The sequence below is a fragment of the Salvia splendens genome, chromosome 20 (assembly GCF_004379255.2).
Source record: "Salvia splendens isolate huo1 chromosome 20, SspV2, whole genome shotgun sequence".
Classification (NCBI taxonomy): domain Eukaryota; kingdom Viridiplantae; phylum Streptophyta; class Magnoliopsida; order Lamiales; family Lamiaceae; genus Salvia; species Salvia splendens.
The window spans coordinates 15,354,380-15,374,505 of NC_056051.1; the positions used below are offsets into that span (position 1 = coordinate 15,354,380).

Genomic DNA, 20,126 nt, shown 5'->3' on the forward strand with positions numbered 1-20,126 from the left:
AAAATTAAAAATACTTATTGTATTAAAACACGTAATTTCGAACATTGCCAAAAGACGACATTTTTGAAATATTAAGAGTTTGAGCGTAATATGACTAAATTTCGTGAATTAAATGAGTTAACCCTTTTATAATTTGATCAAGGTTAGTATTAGATGTATTAATCCTTAATACTTTTTGTGCTTGACCTAGAGTGTGATAAAACATTTGACAATCCTCTAATTTTCATTATCAATTAAGATAATAAATATAATTGAGGGGAAGGAATGCTGTGATGATAAGCTGAGCCCTTCACTCTATTTTTAAAGTATTTACGAAAGTAATTATTTGATTAAATTTCATTTATTTGTATGTAAAACAATGGAAATATGAAAAAAATGCAATAATGGAGTATGGGCATTGATAACTGGCCTGAAATACAGCCAATTGATTGGAATATTATTAATTACTACTTCCGTCTCGCCTAAGGCGAGACGTTCCATTTTTACACTCATTTAAAAAAAATAGGATAAATAATTAAAGACTTTCTTCTATATTATTCTTCTCTTACTTATTTTTTTTATTCGTCTCAGTTAGAGCATCTCCAATGCTGGCGGACGTCAAATAGCCGTCAAATAGCCTTCACACTGCCACATCATCAGCACTACAATTCTCCTGCCACATCAGCTTGCCACATCAACTGGACATCAAATAGCCATCAAATAGCCTTCACACTACCTATCCACATCACTAATAACAATTATATAATTTAATTTACAATTGTATCAACATACATAATTTAATTTACGAGACAAATACGGAAAATTCGAATAATAATATTAAAATTTAAAAAGTACATTACTTTTAAAAAAAGTACAACAATTTAAAAAAATTACAAAAAGTAAAAAGTACATTAATTTAAAAAAGTAAAACAAAATCACTCATCGCCGCCGTCCTCGTCTCCGTCGTCGCCCAACGCTTCTTCACTGCCGTCGCCGCCGCCTCCGTCGCCACCTACGCCGCGGCTATTCCCGCCGGTGTCCCTCCTCATCGCCTCCAGTTCTTCACGCTGGCTCTGGAGCAATACGCGAAGAAAATCCTTCACCTCGGGGTCCACCGCCGCTTGGAAGTCGGCTAAGGTCTTCACCATTTGAGCGCGCGTTTGTTGGCGCGCGAAGAATTTGAGCTCCTCGGTAGACCTGCCGAGGGGGGATGCCGAATGGACATCCTGGGAACTCGGTGTGCCCCCCCTCGCAACCTGCTGCGCCCGCCTTTGCCCAACCGGGCGAGGTCGGCGACCGAACGACCGAGGAGTCGGGACCTCCTGGGCCGTCTCGGGGAGGTCTGACGAACCACCGCTTGCTGCCGCTATAATCTCCGGTATAGTTCAGTCTCTGCCTCTTCGGCCAGCCAGCGTCGACGCCTGCCCGGAATTTCTCCGACTCGTTGAGCACAACGTAGCAGTTCCAGTAGGTGAACTCATAGTACTTCTTATCCGGATCGGGGGTAGGCTCTTTCCGCAATCCTCCTGCAGTCTTCCTCTGTTTGGCCACTGGTCTGCATGCGGAGGGCGTTGGCGTACAAACCCGAAAATCGAGAGACGCCAGCCCTGATTCGGTCCCAGCACTTCCGGACCTCCTCCCCGGTGCACGGTCTCCCTTCAGGGCAAAATGCCCTGTAGGCTGCAGCTATCTTCGCCCACAAGTTGACGATCCTCTGGTTGTTTGAAACGAGAGGATCGTCGCAAACACTCACCCACGCCTTGGCAACCGCAACGTTCTCCGCGTCCGTCCACTTCCTCCGGCCCCGGATTTCGGCGCGGGGCTGCGACGACTCGCCGACCTTCTTCGCCTTGCCCTTCTTCTTACCCCGCCCTACTCCCTGGCTTTGAATGAGAGTTTCAGAAACGTCGTTAATATCAAAACCCAAGTCCGCTAAGGAGAAGGTCTCCGAATACTGTGCATCCGTTGGGGTCGATGTGTGCGAAGAACCGGTGGAAAAATCAAAAGTCGGCCGATAGGCGTTGTCCCCCCCGTGCGTCGCCTGCGACTGTGGAATCATATGTTGCGCCGGTGGCATCATCTGCTGCGCCGGTGGCTGCATGCCGGGTGCCCACCCCGGCATCATCTGCATAGGGGGCTGCATGCCGGGTGCCCACCCCGGAATCATCTGCTGCCACAGGTACACGTTGTAGTACCCGCTCATTGGAGGCCAACCACCTCCCCCAGGAGCCGGGGAAGTATGGGACCCTGCCCCGGGAGTCGGGGGCGTCTGAGACCCTACACCGGGAGCCGGGGGAGTCTGAGACCATCCCCCGGGATTAACTGGAGTACCTTCGTAGTTGTTCTCCATTGCTCGTTATTGATCTTGTACAGAAAGTAAGGTAGAGAGAGAGTACTCGTTAAAACAAGTGGTGCGAATGAAAATGAGGTTCAACGCGCGTATATATTGTGTTTTGCGAAAAAAAAAAAAAAAAATATTTAAATCCGACGCCGGTTTGGCGCCGATCCGGGAGCCACAATGGCGCCCGTGAGGATCGGCGTGGGAACCGGCGTCAGCGCGGGAATCGGCATGGCGACGCCGATTTTGACGCCGATTTCGCCCACGCCGGTTCCAATGGTTCGGCGTCAAACCGGCGTGGGCGAAAAATCGGCGCTCCGGTGGTGACGCCGACCATTGGAGATGCTCTTAGGTTGGAGTTGGAATGGAGGTAGTAGTAATTAGCTTCAGATTTTATTTGTTTAAAATATTAGAGAAATAAACGCATGGGATGCAGTTAAAATCGAGCTGTTAGATCCATAATAAATTATAAACTCTATTTGACAGATATCACAAATTGGTTGGTGGGAAGGTGTGTGTGAAGTATAAGACAAAAAGTTGGGCTGAAGGCCGCAAACAGACAACATGCAGCAGAACTGAAACTTTGTTTCTGTCATCTTTGAGAAGCAAATTAATTAGGGGACCATGTTCTTCAATGCATCCTAGTATGTAACCCACCATCTCAATTTCATTGTAAACACGTACTACCTCTATTCCACTCTAAGTTAAGCCTTTTTAGAAATGTTAAATAATGTTATTTTATGAGTAATTGATGAGAATAAAGTAAGAAAGATGGAAAAAACTGAAAAAGTGATGTTTCTATGTTGTGATATAAAGTGAAATATTCTAAAAAAGAAAATGAGGTATTTATTAAATCAGGTATACAATTCGATGACATTTGCCCTTTCACATATCTGATATGAGTAAAAACAATACTAATATCAATGAATATTAATGGATAAATTCAAAGAATTTTCATCATATGTGAAATGTGTAAGTACTAAACTATCCATAAAATCTTAAATAGGATTAATGAATTATGTAAATACACACTTTAATAATCAGGGGTTGAGCTGGAGAATGTTGTTGTAAATAATACTCCCTCCGTTCGCATTTATGATAATTATGAATCGGGACTCCTTTTGACAGACGGACCAAAATGGAAAAACGAGACTCCTATTCACGGACGGATGAAGTATAAGTGATAAATTAATGGATAAATTCAAAGAATTTTCATCATATGTGAAATGTGTAAGTACTAAACTATCCATAAAATCTTAAATAGGATTAATGAATTATGTAAATACACACTTTAATAATCAGGGGTTGAGCTGGAGAATGTTGTTGTAAATAATACTCCCTCCGTTCGCATTTATGATAATTATGAATCGGGACTCCTTTTGACAGACGGACCAAAATGGAAAAACGAGACTCCTATTCACGGACGGATGAAGTATAAGTGATAAATTGTCTGGCTTATTATAATCTAAAATACAATCCAAAGAAAAGTGATGAAGAAAATAAATGAACTAATCAATTGAATTACAAATAAAACGATAGAAATCGTACTCCAACTCGTACCCATTAAATGTTCAATATTTTCTTATTTGTACCATCCTCAATAAATATCTCATTTTATTTTAACCATTTTTAGTAGTGAACCTTACATTCCATTAACTCATTCTCACTCATATTTTATTACAAAATTAATATTTAAAAGTAGGATCCACATTCTACTAACTTCATTTTCTACTCACTTTTACTAAGAAAGTCAAACAATTTTTTAAAACTTGCACCGTTCAAATATGAGACTTTAAATGGGGACCGGAGCGAGTACTGTTCAACTGAGTCGAGAAGCCTTCTTTCCGGAAGACAAGATATGCCCCAGTATCGTCTTTAAAGATAAAATGGCTTGGTCTCAATTGTAACAACACCACTGACAACTGAGCTCCGACATACTTGGGTGTTAGCGTGGATAGAGCTTTAACTAATGAAATGAAGAGAGAGAGTTTATGCATGTAAAAACAGGTGCATGGAATATATAAGACGACTATCATACTTAAAGGTGCAGAGTTTATGCAGTGTAACAACGTTACAAACTTCTACCATAGAGCATGAACCTGAACGGATATAACTAGACTTTTCTAACATCATTGTTCGCTCGAGGAGCGTATCTGAACTATCTGATCAATGTACACATATGGACAAACTACATGCCAAACCACATATGTTTGTTCATTTGTCACTTTTGGTATACATGTCCAATGTATAATTGAGCAATGCATATGTTGATTAATCTCACAACTCCATATTATTGTGACATATTTCAGTCCATTATTTCTCACTTATCAGGAATCAGTTCAGAAAAAATTGAATACCTCACGATCATCTACTCGATCCTAGATTGATTCTACGTTATTTAAGTTTAAAAAATTAAAAATACTTTTATTTGTACAACCCGGTCAAACTGCTTTGATCGGGTCTAGTGCCAACAGTGTGGACAACACTAATTGACTAATTTTATTAATTTATTGTTATTTTTTCTATAGCTACTAATTATAATAATGGAGCGGCAAAAACTCGCACCATATCGGAGAATAAAGAAAGTTGAAAACACAATATATCCATGTGAGTTTAACCCAAAGCAATCCACATCAAACTAATATGTGGACGACGATTTCAACACATGATATAGGAGTCAGGTTTGGGGCAACCCCAAATGACCTAGGTTTGGGTCAGACCCAGAATGACTCGAGTTCGGGTTAAGCCCTTAATTACCTAGGTTTGGGTCGAGCCCAAAAATGACTTTGAGTTGATTTGCTTTTAGAAAAAGGCATTTGAATTCACAAATTAACTATTTTTCTAAGAAGTTCGCTTTTTATTGATTTATTATTTGTATAGGGTGTTCGTTCACTATGGTCTATTGGCATGAGGAGTCATGACCCTGATAACTTGAACTTTCTTCGTACTCCTATATTACCAATGTTTTAAAAACCAGACAGGCAAGCGAACCGGCATCGTTACGGTTCACTGGTTCAACCGGTTCACTGGTCGAACCATTGGTTGAACCGGAATACTGTATATATATAAATATATATATATATGGGAGCGTTATTCTCCTATTCATCCCTTAGATCCTTTATTCTTCTTAATATGGGCCGTTAGATCTCATTCATCAACGGTCCAGATGATCTGCATTATTACACTATAATGGTGCATTATTAGTCGGTGTGCATTATTCAACTGGAAATCTGCATTATTACGCTATAATGGTACATTATTAGTCGGTGTGCATTATTCAACTGAAAATCTGCATTATTAAATGACACGTGGCATCAATCTAACCGTCGGATGACAAAATCGTGGGGCTGAGATTAAGAAGGAAAAGGAGGAAATATGCAAAAAGGAAATGAATACATCCATATATATATATATATATATATATATATATATAGGAAAATGATCAATACAAAAATTGATTTCAATACAAAATCCAGACCAAATGCTGACCATGAGATTTGGCAATCTAATGGTCAATAATTAAATAAAAACACGGAGGGTCATGATAAAGTAGTTTTAGGTCATATTATAAAATTCGGGTTTGAGGTCATGTTAAGATCATTTTATGTCATCATTACTATAATGATGTAAAAATAAGCTTATGATGACTTAAAAATGACCTTTGTATGCTTGGTTCTGCATTTTTGTATTAAGAATGTGCTTTGCATAGATCAAAACTATATATATATATATATATATATATATATATATATATATATATATATATATATATATATATATATATATATATATATATAATACAACCCTATAGGATTGTGATCAATACAGAACTACTCTTAAACCTTAAACGACGAACAACATCATTATATGATAACATGGAGTTCATTATATGAACTAATAACAAACTTATAACGAACTTCAGATTTCTAAATTATGCATGATGATGTCATTGTTTTTAAATCTCAAATTTCCTATAATGAACTACAAATAAAGTTGTAATGAACTCCGTATTATTATATAATGATGTGTTTGACGTTTAGTGTTTAAAACTAGTTTGGTATATAATACAACCCTATCAATACAGAACTACTTTTAAACCTTAAACGCCGAACAACATCATTATATGATAACATGGAGTTCATTATAATGAACTAATAACAAACTTATAATGAACTTCAGATTTATAAATTATGCATGATGATGTCATTTTTTTAAATCTCAAAATTTCCTATAATGAACTACAAATAAAGTTGTAATGAACTCTGTATTATTATATAATGATGTGTTTGGCGTTTAGTGTTTAAAACTAGTTTGGTATATAATACAACCCTATATATATATATATATATATATATATATATATATATATATATATAGGGAGATGATCAAAATAAAAATACATTTAAATCTATAAATGCAGCCCAAATCTTGGCCCTAGGATTAGATGATCTAATGGTCAATAATTAACAAAAAACACGGAAGGTCATAATTAAATAATTTTAGGTCATATTATAATATTTGGGTTTAATGTCATGACCTAAAAATTAACTAACTATGACCTAAAAGTGCCCTACGTATGATATTGTTCTGCGTTTCTGTATTTAAATCTAGTTTTGCATAGATCAAAACCATATATATATATATATATATATATATATATATATATATATATATATATATATATATATATATATATATATATATATATTTTAGTACTCCCTCCGTCCCATGGTACTCGCACTTTTCATTTTAGGCCGTAAATTTGGGATTGATTTTTTTGTGTAATTAAAAAAGAATTTTAGGTGTAATGAGACATCACTTAATAAAAGAGCTCTTAACTTAAACTAACATATTAATTAAATGCATTAATTCTAACTTAAATTATAAATAGTGTAAGGACTTTGTGACGAGCCGAAAAGCAAACGTGCGAGTAGCACGGGACGGAGGGAGTAGTAAATAATAAAATTTAATAAATGTTTTATCAATAAATATTATAATATTATATATTTAATAGTATTATTATAGAAAACAAGTCTTGTACTAGTATATCAGAATATTTAATGACGTTAAGTTTAAATACAATAATAAATTATAATACACAATATTAAAAACTAGTATTAAACTCTATGTATTATTATAAACTCCTATATTGTAAAATATTAGTGATTGTAAAAGTATAATTAAATATAAGAAATATACTATAATTAACAATTCTTAAAAGAATATAAAATTAAAATGAATTATTAGTTTCGGTGGAAAAAGAATTTCAGATTTAATGTATAAGGATAAGTAATGTTCGTAATATTTCAGAATGAACATGTGGTAGAGTGGTAAAGGAGTAGGTATTTAGAGATGAGGTCATGTGTTCAAGTCCTAGCAACAACAACTCTTAAAAAAATATTTTGAAAAAGTGAAAAACCGATTTCCGGTTAACGGTCGGACCGGCCGATTCCAACTGTTCACGGCTATTCAATGTGCTAGTGGTTTTTAGGGGTGAACTGGACCGGACTGCCTGCAGGTTCGCAGTTGAACCGGTTGAACCGGCCGGTCCGGTCCAGTTTTTAAAACACTGTATATTACCATACTCTATCCATCCCCAAATCTTTTCTATTTTTCAAAACCTTTCCATTATATACTTATTATATTGCTAATAAGGTTGTATATTACCCTACTCTATCAATCCTCAAATATTTTCTATTTACCCTACTCTATCAATCCTCAAATATTTTCTATTTTTCAAAACCTCTCCATTATATACTTATTATATTGCTAATAAGGTGGTCTTACTATCTATTAACTCTATTTCAATTATGCTTATCTTTCTCTTTAATATTTTATTTATGCATATTAAAACCTAGATCATATCTAAAAATCACATCTTTTGGAGAGATCGAAATATATATTCATATTAAAAATTGTGTGAACAAGGAATTGGTTAGGGCGTCGGCCTCATTGTGGGAGAGATGAGTGTTTAATTCTTTGTTTTCTATTTTATACTTTCAATTCTCCTCGATCCAATTATCTATGTTTCTATTTATATTTTCAATTCTCTTTTTGTTGAAAAATAATGTTACTATATAACTTATTGTCACTTCTCCTATTATCAATTGGTTTTATGATGGAATTCTATAAACTTCTATCATGATATCAGAAATAGGTTACCGATTATGTGTTAAATCTAATTGACCCGACAATATATTTGGACTGAAATTAAAAAAATGATTATTCCAGTCATATATTTGGACTTTAAATTTGGGTCAGTTCGATATTGGACAAGTCCAACCTTATCAAAAGAAGTCCAGCCCCTCCAAAATTCTTCTTGAAGGGTTTGAAGAAGGGTATTGACAACTACACCCGTATATATGGTCACTTCTCCTATCACCATTTAGTTTAAGATGCAACCCTACAATTTATATTTTTATTTTACATTTTCAATTCTCTTTTACCATATATACACTCTATGTTTTATAAATTTTTAATTCTATTTCACCCGTTTATTTATATTTCTATTTTACATTTTTAATTTTCTTTCACACCATAATTCACATTTTAGAATGTTTTGATGGACATTTAAATATGATAAAAGAATCATCGCTACTCATTATACTTATTGTAAAAATTGATTATTTTGAAAAATATGCAACAAGTAAAAATTGATTATTTTGAAAAATATATGTTGCATAACTGATCGAATAAATATGCAACATCGTAGTGTTTTTTTAAGATGGGTATAAAAACTATCAAATTAATATTACTCTGTCCTTCTCATTATATATGTCTCATTAAATACAAAATATTTATTTTTTGGTAGAAGATTTTACGTAGTATTGTTTTGTAAGTTAATAAAAGAGAATAAAGTAAGAGAAATGAAAATGTAGAAATTGCATTGTTTACATTTTAGAAAACGTTTCATTTTTAACTGATGGAGTATAAGGTTTATTATCATTAATAGTAGTTCTGGCAGTGCTACTACTATCACTATATCACACTGCGAGTCCTTCTGATGCATTGTTATTTCTGTCTACATTACAATATTTATCTCTAATTTTTATCACTTATTCTATAATTCTCATTACTCATCTCGCGAGGTTCTCATTGCCAATGCTTTAACTACTTTCGGTAATGCTGATACCAAAAAATATTCCATAATTATCAACAGTACCTTGAGGTTCCATTGTCAAAATTATAGCTCAACCCGGCAATATATACTCCATCTGTCCTTTATGTTTTGTATATTTTTGTCATTTTGGTTCATCCCCTGTTTATTGTTTACTTTCTCATTTTTTTATTATTAATAGTAAGTATTTTTCATATTTCACTAACTTATTTTACTCGTATATTATTATTAAACTAAGTTTATAACACTAGTTTTTAATTTTTTATAAAACCCATGTAGAAGAGAAAGTGGAGAAGAAACTGAGAGGTGGAGAAGAGTATGTGTATGCTTGAGATATTAACTATAATATAATATTAAGAATATGAAAATAGTGTTGAAATAATGGCAAATATAATAGTGTGGAAATAATGGCAAGTAGAATAAACTTCCAATTTAGAAAGCAAATAAAAAACAACATTTGATAGTAACAAGATACATTGTGCTCATATCCAATGAACCAAACATGTAGCAGAGAAAATCTGCAGCTAAATACATAGGTCTGAGAAAAAAATCAAATTAGGTAGCATATGTATTCATTTCACCAACATGATGAAAGATTTAGAATATGGCCTCGTCCAATAATTTCTGATCCTCCTGATTTTTATCACCTATTCCCCAACACCAAATATAGTCAAGCATGGAATCCATCAAATCAACAAGGTCAATTATATATTCACACATTAAATACAAATACTACTCCCTCCGTCCCCCATTTGGAGTCGTTGTTTGACTCGGCACGGGTTTTAAGGAAGTGTTTGAATGGTTGGTGTAGTAAATGGAGGTAGGTAGTGGAATGTGGGACCACTTTGACTTTTGGTGTAATAAATGTAATTGAATCAAATTCAATGTTTAATTTTAATTTAATGTTTCAATTTAAACAATGCAATTAAATTAAATTTTCAATTTAATTGTGTAGTCATTAACTAAATTCATTAACAATGTGGGACCTCAATTGAAACCATGTTTACTACCTTACACAAAATTGAATGAAAAAAAAGTGCAAGTTGCACTATAAATGCAAAATTAAAGCTGCAATTGTGTATAGATAGGGCACGTTTCCTATTTCAGTCTCCTGCCAAAAATTGAGAGGGAATGCCAATTTAATTTAGTGGAGGGAATTCTTACAAGTAAGGAGGGAAAATGTACAAGGACATTCAAATTGTTCACCACTCCTATAAATACATTCACTTCTACTCTTCATTTACTTCCACCAACCAAAACAAAAAAAAAAAGGAAAATCTATTGGTTTTGTAGTATACCCTCAGAAAATTTTCATCACTGGGTAATGGAGAATGAGGTGGTCCAAGTGTTGGACCCTGATCAGGAGCAGCAGGGGGCAGTGGCAGGGGCAGTCCGGATGGCATCGGCCTACATTAGCCTTGACTAGCCAACAAAAAAACCTCATTGCACAGTTTATTCTACAGCGAAGTAGTGCTGGAGTGCTGCCAAGAGGTTCTTGTGCAGAGGCTGCCAATAAATTCAACATCCACAAAAGGACAGCAGAGAGAATATGGCACATCAGTAAGCAGCAGGATGGACAGAGGGGAACCTGTCATGATGCAAGGCAAAGTAAAAGGTTATCAACACAAAGACAAACTCATGTTAGATGAAGACAAGTTTAGAAACCTGTCCATGCTTGAGAGATCAACCATAAGGAAGGTTGCTTCTAAGATGGAAGTAAGCAAGACAACAATTGGTAGATTTCTTAAGAGGAATCAATTGAAACCTCATACAAGTGCTATCAAGCCTACACTTACTGAAACCAACAAAATTGCAAGGATAAAATGGTGTCTTTCTCATATTCAGCCAACACTCGCTGAAGGTAAACTTCTTTACCATTCAATGCACAACATTGTCCATATTGACGAGAAATGGTTCTACATGACAAAGACATCAGATAGATACTACCTGTTGCCGGATGAAGATGTGCCATACAGGTCCTGTAAGTCCAAGAGATTCATCACTAAAGTGATGTTCATGGCTGCTGTGAGTAGGCCACTATGTGGGCCTGATGGAGACATCATATTCGATGGTAAAATAGGGTTATTTCCATTCACAGAACAGATACCAGCCCAAAGAAGTTCAAAGAACAGGCCAAAAGGGACAATGGAGACAAAGCCAATTCAGTCAATTACCAAGGAAGTCATGACAGCTTGTCTCATAAACCAGGTATGCCACTTTTTATGCCAATAAAGCTATCAGACATCATATTCATGTCATCACATAGTCACATACACAGTTTGTTGCCAGATTATACCATCAATCAAAGCCAAATGGCCAGCCAATGCAAGCAAGAAGATTTTCATACAGCAAGATAATGCCAAACCTCACCTTAGAGCAGCTGATCATCAATTTGAGGCACTTGCAAGTACTGATGGATTTGAATTCCATCTAATTAGCCAACCACCCAACTCCCCAGACACAAATGTGTTAGACCCTCGGGTATTTCAGGGCAATACAGTCACTACAAGATGACAAGATGGCCACAAGTGTTGGTGATTTGCTTAGGAATGTGTTTAACCTCATTTGAAGAACTCTCACCACAGACCCTGAATAGAGTTTTCATCACTTTGCAAAGCTGTTTGACAGCAATATTACAAGTGCATGGGAAGAATGATTATAAGATCCCTCATATGAACAAGAACAGGTTGGAAAGAACAGAGGGGTTGCCTTTACAACTTCAGGTTGAAGAAGGATTGGTGAGAGAGAGCTTGGAGTATCTAAAGCTGCCTGAAAACAACACTGGGGACTCATATGACATAGGGCGGCTTAACCATGCTTTAGGGTACTAGACATAAGTTTAGGGACTGGAGTTTACAGTATAAGCACCAACATATGTTGGTGTTTAAGATGTAAAACTCTATTTTTTGTGAATAGACTGCATTTTTTGTTAATGCCATCAGAGAAGTGTCATCACATGGCATCAGCCTCCAAACCCTTCATAGGGGGTGGCTTACTAAGCTAAATAGGCTGCATTTTGTATAAACATCATCAATGTACAAACTACAAACTAATCAGTGCATATTTTTGGGTATTATCACTTCTAATCAGCCTCCAAACCCTTCATAGGGGGTGGCTCTTTTCATTTCCCTCAGAAAAACTTCATCACAGGGCATAAGGCAGTCAACACAAGGCCTAGGGAGCAACACATTACACTTACAACAGCCTCCAAACCTAACACAGGGGTGGCTGGGTAAAGTATGCAGAAAAGCTTCATCACAGGGCATATGGACAACAACACAAGGCCTAGGAGCAACAGAAGACACTAACACAGCCTCCAAACCTGACACAGGGTGGCTAAGCATCCCCTCAGAAAAGCTTCATCACAGGGTGTATAAACAACATCAGATTGCACATACACAATCATCAACAATTCTCCCTGCCTCAATATCACATAAACATGGATCAATATCATATACACAGTCAGGACAATACCCACGGCCTCAATATTACATCCTCAAGGACCAATATCACATAAACAGTGAGGAACAATTCCCACATCCTCAATATCACATACACATTCACCAATATCGCATAAACAATCAGGAGCAATTCCCACAGCCTCATACATGGAGCAATGCACATAAACATGAAGTAATTCATATAAACATGGAGTACATCAGAAATAGGCTACATTTTCCCTAATGTCAAAAGCCTCCAAACCCTAAAAGGGGGTGGCTCTGAATTAGAAAAAAACTCACAAATCAGAAGATATCCTTCATGCAAGGAAACATGATCAAGAGCATAGCTTTTTCATTGTCGGTGTACTCCCTGTTTGGCTCCACCGCCGGCTGCATTGCTCCATCTATGCCTTCCCCGATGTCATCCAAACCGAACAGAGGTGCTTCGCTTTCCCCCAGATTAACATAGCCTGAAGGCGGCTTGAAGTCCGGCCAATCAAAGGGGGCTTCGGTTTCAGATCCGTCGAAACCCTTAGCCGGATCTTCGGTTTCAGATCCGTCGATTAATGGGGACGGAGATTCACTGTCAGGAACGTAGAAGCCCTCAGACGGAGGCTGAGTTTCAGATCCATCCATAGCGTCCAACGGATCTTCGGTTTCAGATCCGTCAAACACCAAATCGGGAGGTGTCGGCCCTTCACAACCGTCGTCGCCTATGAACGGTGGAACACCGTGAACCACGGACCGACGACCTATTTGCGTCGTCATCAACCCAGTCCGGCGGGTGATTCAGGGGTGTCCATCGTTTCGGAGGGAGGCGGAGGGAGGCGGAGTGAGGCAGAGAGAAAGAGGAGTAATGAGAGAGATGTTTACGGGAGTGAGAGAGGGAGAGAGTCGGGAGTGAGAGAGTTGAAATCGAGAGTGAGAGTAGACTAGGGTTAGCACTTTCTATTTTCTTTTTTTTTAAGTGTAAATAATGGCATTTTATGTAAAATTTGGTAAAAATAGAGGGTAATTTTGATGTCCAAAAATGGTAAGTGGGAAGAGTGACTCTTATTGGGGGACATCCCGAAAAGGAAATTAGCGACTCTTATTCGGGGACGGAGGGAGTATATCGCAGTGTTCGCGGTGATTTTTTTTATATAGCATGAAAGATAAATAAAATCAAACATACAACTTATTTAGTTTATTAATTTATATCAAAGCCCTGTTAGCAGGGACGGAGATAGCGTTGCCACCGCTTCAGCGGGGGCTTGGCCGGCGCCGGACCCATTAATATCAATGAAAGTCTTAAATTTTTGTCGTGTTTTGATATTAGAGAAAGAACAAACTGCATTGCATTAAAAATGCACATGGGTGTAGCTTTTACCAGAGGGAGGAAGAAGATACGGCTAGGTTTTTATCCATTGGGCCTTTGCTTAAAATGGGATTTGACTTTTGATTAATAATAAACGAATTTGGTTATTGAGATTAATTACTGAATTTGGTTTAAACACTTAAATGACTTTATTTAATTAATGCCTTATTATATTCAATTGGATTCACCTAAATTATATATACAATGGAATTTAACAAAACAGTCGAATAACTTACTATTCGAAATACATAACATCAAACTAAAAACCAATAACAAAATTACAACATCTAAACTAGTTTTTATTCTAATAAGTACATCTTTTTGTAAATGAATTTCGATCTAATACCTCACTAAACTTAATTTTTGATTCTCAACATTCATGATGCTTGTTTTCTATATTTAAGACAAAATCTTTATTTCTACGAAAAATAGTCTAATTTTGTCATTTTAGGTGTCCACGAAAAGTAGTCTCATTCTATAAACGAAAACTTTGCTTATAGTACTTTATTCATATGTTTTCTTTTTCTTACTTTTTCTCTTTCTCTCTCCTACTTTATCTATTTTCTCTTTCATATATCTTACTTTACCAGACTTTTTATTAAAACTCGTGTCGTTCACAAATGAGGCTATTTTTCGTAGACGGAGGGAGTATTAATTTTTGGTGTGGTTGATTTTAAAATCTATGGAACAAAAAATCGAATTAAATAATTCTAATATATATTAAATTTCAGCACCGGCTAATTTGTATTTCTGGTTCCGTCCCTGCCTGTTAGGGAAGCACTTTATTTTTGAATTTAAATCAATGTTATATAAGAACATTTCTGAACCATATATCATAGTGCATAAATGATATCCTTTATTCTTATAGAATATTTCTTCCCATTATACATGAATCTCGTTACTCTCATATCTTTTTGTCCCTTCATTATTATTGTTATTATTATTATTATTATTATTATTATTATTATTATTATTATTATTATTAAATTAAACTTTATTTAGTTATAAATGCGTAATTCATTACCAATTAAATTTATTTAAACACGAAGAGAATGGGAAAGTTTAAATTCATATCATAGTTAACTTCATAGTTCTCTCTTCCATCAAATCTCTTCATTAGATTCTTTCTTCCATCAAATCTCTTCATTAGAATTTTTCTTACATTTTCTTTCTTTCTTATTATTTACAAAATATATTTTACACTTTATTCCTTATACCAAATAGGATATTCTTTAAAACTATTACTCCCCCTGTCCCTGAAAGTTTGTCTTATTTTTCCTTTTACGTCTGTCCCACAAAATTTATCTCATTTAACTTTTTATCATTTTTGGTGGTGGGCCTCATATTCTACTAACTCATTCCTACTCGCATTTTATTATAAAACTAATATATAAAACTATGACTCATATTGTACTAACTTTTTCAACTCACTTTTCATTACATTTTTTAAAACATGTGCCGGGACAAAGTGGAACAATATTTGGGGGACGATGGGTATTATTTAAAAAATAAATATTTGTATAATTGATCCAAAAAGTATTCTGTGAACTATGATAGTATCGTTATATACTATATCATTATTAAATTTAATTATAAACTATATCTTTATTCAAAAAATTTCTTACTATTTTTATCGACAATTACTATATGTATTTATAATTTCTATCTCTCATCCTTTAATTTAATGGTCGGTATAATTTGTAAAATATCATGATCCATTCGTTTATAATAGAAGTGGGGTTGTGATTATATATTTCATATTTGTGTTCGATTTCGTTAAAACATTTTTCATTTTCGGCGCATGATTTCAAAAAATTAATTGGGAAAAAATATAAAAATATAGTGATGTCACGGAGAGAGCAGAAACATGTGATTTAAACATGAAGAGCAGAATGTGGCCACGTCGACCCATACCACCCCTTTGGATTATTCACATTTCTTTCATCAAATTTTATAACTTTAGATTATAGAATTGTAATATTCGATGATTGTTACGTGTCCCATTTGGATATGTTCATTCTCAATGTTGAATAAATTTTGTAATTTCATTACTAAGTTCATGAATCGACACCATAATAGGATATTGCTTAATTTTTATTTGCAAGCACATAAAAGTTAAAACTTAAAACATTTGTTTGGTATGTATGAGACATATATATTCCATATCCAATTATCCATCATATATTCATCATCAGTAATAATAGATTCTGATAGATTAAAGATTCGTATTTATCCAATACTTGATTTAAATTAAATTTAAACTCTCTCTTCAATTAATAGTAGAGTTAACAAAAACAATTATACATATGTGCTATCACTCACCAACATCCTCCTGCACATACGATTTTTTTAAATAATATTGGTCAATGATCTTGTTTTACATTAGTTTATGATTAATAAAGTCCTTAATTGAAAGGCCAAATTCAGTGAAAGGCTTCTCATAATATCAATCAATCATCTACTCTTATAACAGGAAAATGTATTATTATATTAAATTAAGCAAATAGTTTAGAAAATAATTAATAGAAATTTGTCTTGATCAATTAATCTCCCAACAAAATTAAATTAAGCTCAACGAAAACGTCAAAGGAATGATCGTGCGGTGTTTAAGTCAATCTTCACATTAGTCGGCGCTATGTTCCCCTTATTTTATCTATATGTGAGTCCGTGTTCAATTATAGTGAATAATAGATTAGATTTTACTTCCATATTCAATTCACAGATACCGGTATATTTGCCGAATTTCATTTCATTTCATTAAATACTATATGGATAATATTTGTTTGTTTACCTGGTTATTTTCAGCAAATGAATGTAATAATTTTTTAAACCAAAACAATACTAGTGTATTTTTCAAATATCATCAAGGTTGATATAATTAACTACTAACAGAATTTGCAGGGATCAGACCCATTCAGAATTCACTAATTATGAGACATTTTTAATTACACTGCAAATCAGAGATGGTAAATCTCCCAAGACACAGACCAAGAATATATAATCAAAGATAAGAACAAGATACAATCTACTAGTCTAAGACAAGCTAAGAAACCCTAGCACTAGTCGGAACCATTGTCGGTTCTGACTCCAAGCCACGATCTCTTGTAACTACCTATTCATAAGTAGAATACTCAAAAACAACATGAACCAGATCCATTAGAATCTATACTAGTAAAACAAGAAAGAACATAGTCACGGGACCTCAGGTTGCACATGCAACTTCATAAGGCCAAAGAACTCTATCTTCACCAACTAGTTACAAGGGAGCATAATGAGACCAATCGAAACCCCAAACCCTAGGGATCCACCGATTGCTACTTCGCACCTGCTAACTGGAACAAGAAATCACACATCACCTCGGAGTCATAAGGGAGCATAGTGAGACAAATCGAACCCCAAAGCCTAGGGATCCACCAATTACTACTTTGCACCTGCTGACTGGAACACGAAATCACCACAACACCTCGGAATCACAGCATGAGACTCAAGAAGTCACATATCTCTCAGATCACAAGAACCCGCCTGAAGATCTTCACCCAAATTGAACGGATCTAGAACTCAACTATTCGATGTCGAACAAACCTATCAATCAACAAAGAAGTTGAAGGATCAACACTCAACACTCACTGGAACATGAGGAAGAGTGACCGGAGAAGAAGATTGGTGAGGATCAGAGAAGAGAGAGAAGATTCTAGAGAGAATGCAGAGAGAAATATCCTAAGAGAGAGAACATTACATAGTGAGAGGCGGTGAGGAGTGGAGTGTACTTTTGATACGCTTGGATTTTGCACTGTTTTTAAAGCTATTATTTGGTCTGTTTTGAGTGTCAAAGTTGCATTACATGTCCATTATTTGCATTTTTTTTATCTATTTTGGTATTTTAACGTGTTTTGTGAGAAATGTGCAAAATAGAGTAGAAAAAAGGCATCAAAAGGTCTATTATGAAAGTTTGGAGAAAAGCACAACCCAGTGGCCCACTGGACCCATGTCAGTTGTAACGCCCCACTTTTCGAACCCTAAGACGTTTGCATTAATTACTTTGATTGCCGCAATTAAATGACGAATTGTTATGTATTTGCGTTGGTGACCTAATTTTGATTTGACCGAGTCAAATTCATTGATTGATGACGTGGCCTTAATTAATTGATGCGGAATGAAATATATTGCCGTAAATTATATTTTATTTCGGGGAGTGAGATTTAAATAGAATCATCAATTTTCATCTTGCCTTTTTATTTAGAATTTTCGACCACTATTAATTGTTGGAGAGGAATTCTATTTTTCCTAGATTTAATTAATTGCTTGGGATAATTATTCAAATTAAATCCAAAGCCAATTATTCTTTATTTCCTCCATGGAAATTTCGACCCCTATGACTTGTCCATGGAGATTTTCGAAATCTCCTAATTTTTTGGGAGATGAGGAATTAATTATTATATAATTGATTCCTTACTTATTTCTTTCCATGAATAAATAATAAATATTCTAGCCAATCTTGCCTACTTTATTCCATTACAGATTTGGAAAATTTTCCTTGTGGGAGGGGCTAAAATCAGACGCCTATTTCCATATTGTGGGAGGATTTGTTATTAATTTTTCTGCTCCGTATTATTTTATTCTACTCCGTGAAATACCAAATAAAATCATAGGCTAATTAATTAGCCATGATTTTTGAAAATCTCACCTTACTCCTGCCCAAATTCACGTTAATTCCCTCCCCCAAATCTCCCCTAATCTCTTTCAAATATTCATGCAATTAATTCTCCAAATCTTCCTAATTATTTGAGAGCCTATTCTAATCCTATAAATAGAAGGGAAGACTAAACCCAAAACCTAAACCTAGCCCCCAAAACTCACGTCTCTCTCTCCCTCCACACGCCCATCTCCCTCTCCAATCCTCTCCACTTGTTCTTCTACTCCACTCTTCCATTCTTGCCAAGAGGTTGTTGAAGAATCGGGATTTATATTTGTTCTACCGATCGTTTTAATCAAAGAAGCTACAATCAAACCTCTATTCTTCATCCTCTCCATCCCAACTTTCTTTTGTTTCCCTCATGCATCTAGTGAGTGTAGGGATTTCAAATCTAAGGGTTTAATCGATGGGGAAACTTGTGTTTGTATGTGTGTATGCATTTTGAATGCAATTTCCTGAAGTCTAAATAAATCATTGGTGAATGATGTGTGATTATATGCAACCATGAGTGTGAAGGCTCTTTTAAGCATGTGTGTGTTAGAAGCATGAAAAGGTTGTGTTTGAATGAATGGGGATAGAACCCTAATTAAAATTTTGAAACATGAAAAACTATGAGTTCGGATAGTAGGTTCCGACGCGTTTTTAACCGACCAAATGAACTCCTTTTTGTCCGATTCTTTTTTCTGAGTAAACTCCATGGTGTCTTCTGTGTTGTGTATGAATTTCAACCTATTTGGACGAAAGATGAACTTTTGGTGAATTTTTGAATTTAACTGCGCAGTTCTGCCCGAAAATGTTTTCCCGACCAGTAGGTTACGCTTTCAATTTGACCGAACTAAAAAGGTTATTTTGACGTGATTTTTAAACTGGAAGTTATTTGATGAGTCTACTGCAGTGTGGTAAAATTTTAGCCCCAACGGAAGTCGTGTGAATATTTAATGATTTTTACAAAATGATGTCGCAGTGCTGTCAGATTTCTATCTTTACAAAAGCAACTATGTTGTTATGTGAAATGATATACATGATTTATATAAATGCTTAAGAACCACTCTATGATGAAGTGATGTGTTATTCAAGGATGTATGCTATGGCGTGTTTCCTTTTGTCGATGGGGATAAAGAAAAATCGTGGGGACATGCATAATTATGAGTCAATATTTGTGACTGATTGGTGATACATGTTATTACCAAAGGTGATAACTC

At 35.3% G+C, this 20,126-nt stretch overlaps 1 protein-coding gene across 1 annotated transcript; it reads left to right on the plus strand.

Moving 5' to 3' along the window:
* Positions 1-11,006: 11,006 nt before the first annotated feature.
* On the plus strand, positions 11,007-12,265 carry LOC121781540. Its single transcript, XM_042179266.1, has 3 exons — positions 11,007-11,642; positions 11,724-11,915; positions 12,020-12,265. Exons 1-3 carry the CDS (start codon positions 11,007-11,009, stop codon positions 12,263-12,265), a joined length of 1,074 nt encoding a protein of 357 aa, XP_042035200.1.
* Positions 12,266-20,126: the final 7,861 nt, after the last annotated feature.

Coding starts and splice junctions, on each gene's coding strand:
- LOC121781540 (XM_042179266.1), top strand. CDS start 11,007: ATGGACAGAGGGGAACCTGTCATGATGCAAGGCAAAGTAAAAGGTTAT. Junction 11,643..11,723: donor CAGCTTGTCTCATAAACCAG/GTATGCCACTTT, acceptor GTTTGTTGCCAG/ATTATACCATCAATCAAAGC. Junction 11,916..12,019: donor CAAATGTGTTAGACCCTCGG/GTATTTCAGGGC, acceptor CTCTCACCACAG/ACCCTGAATAGAGTTTTCAT.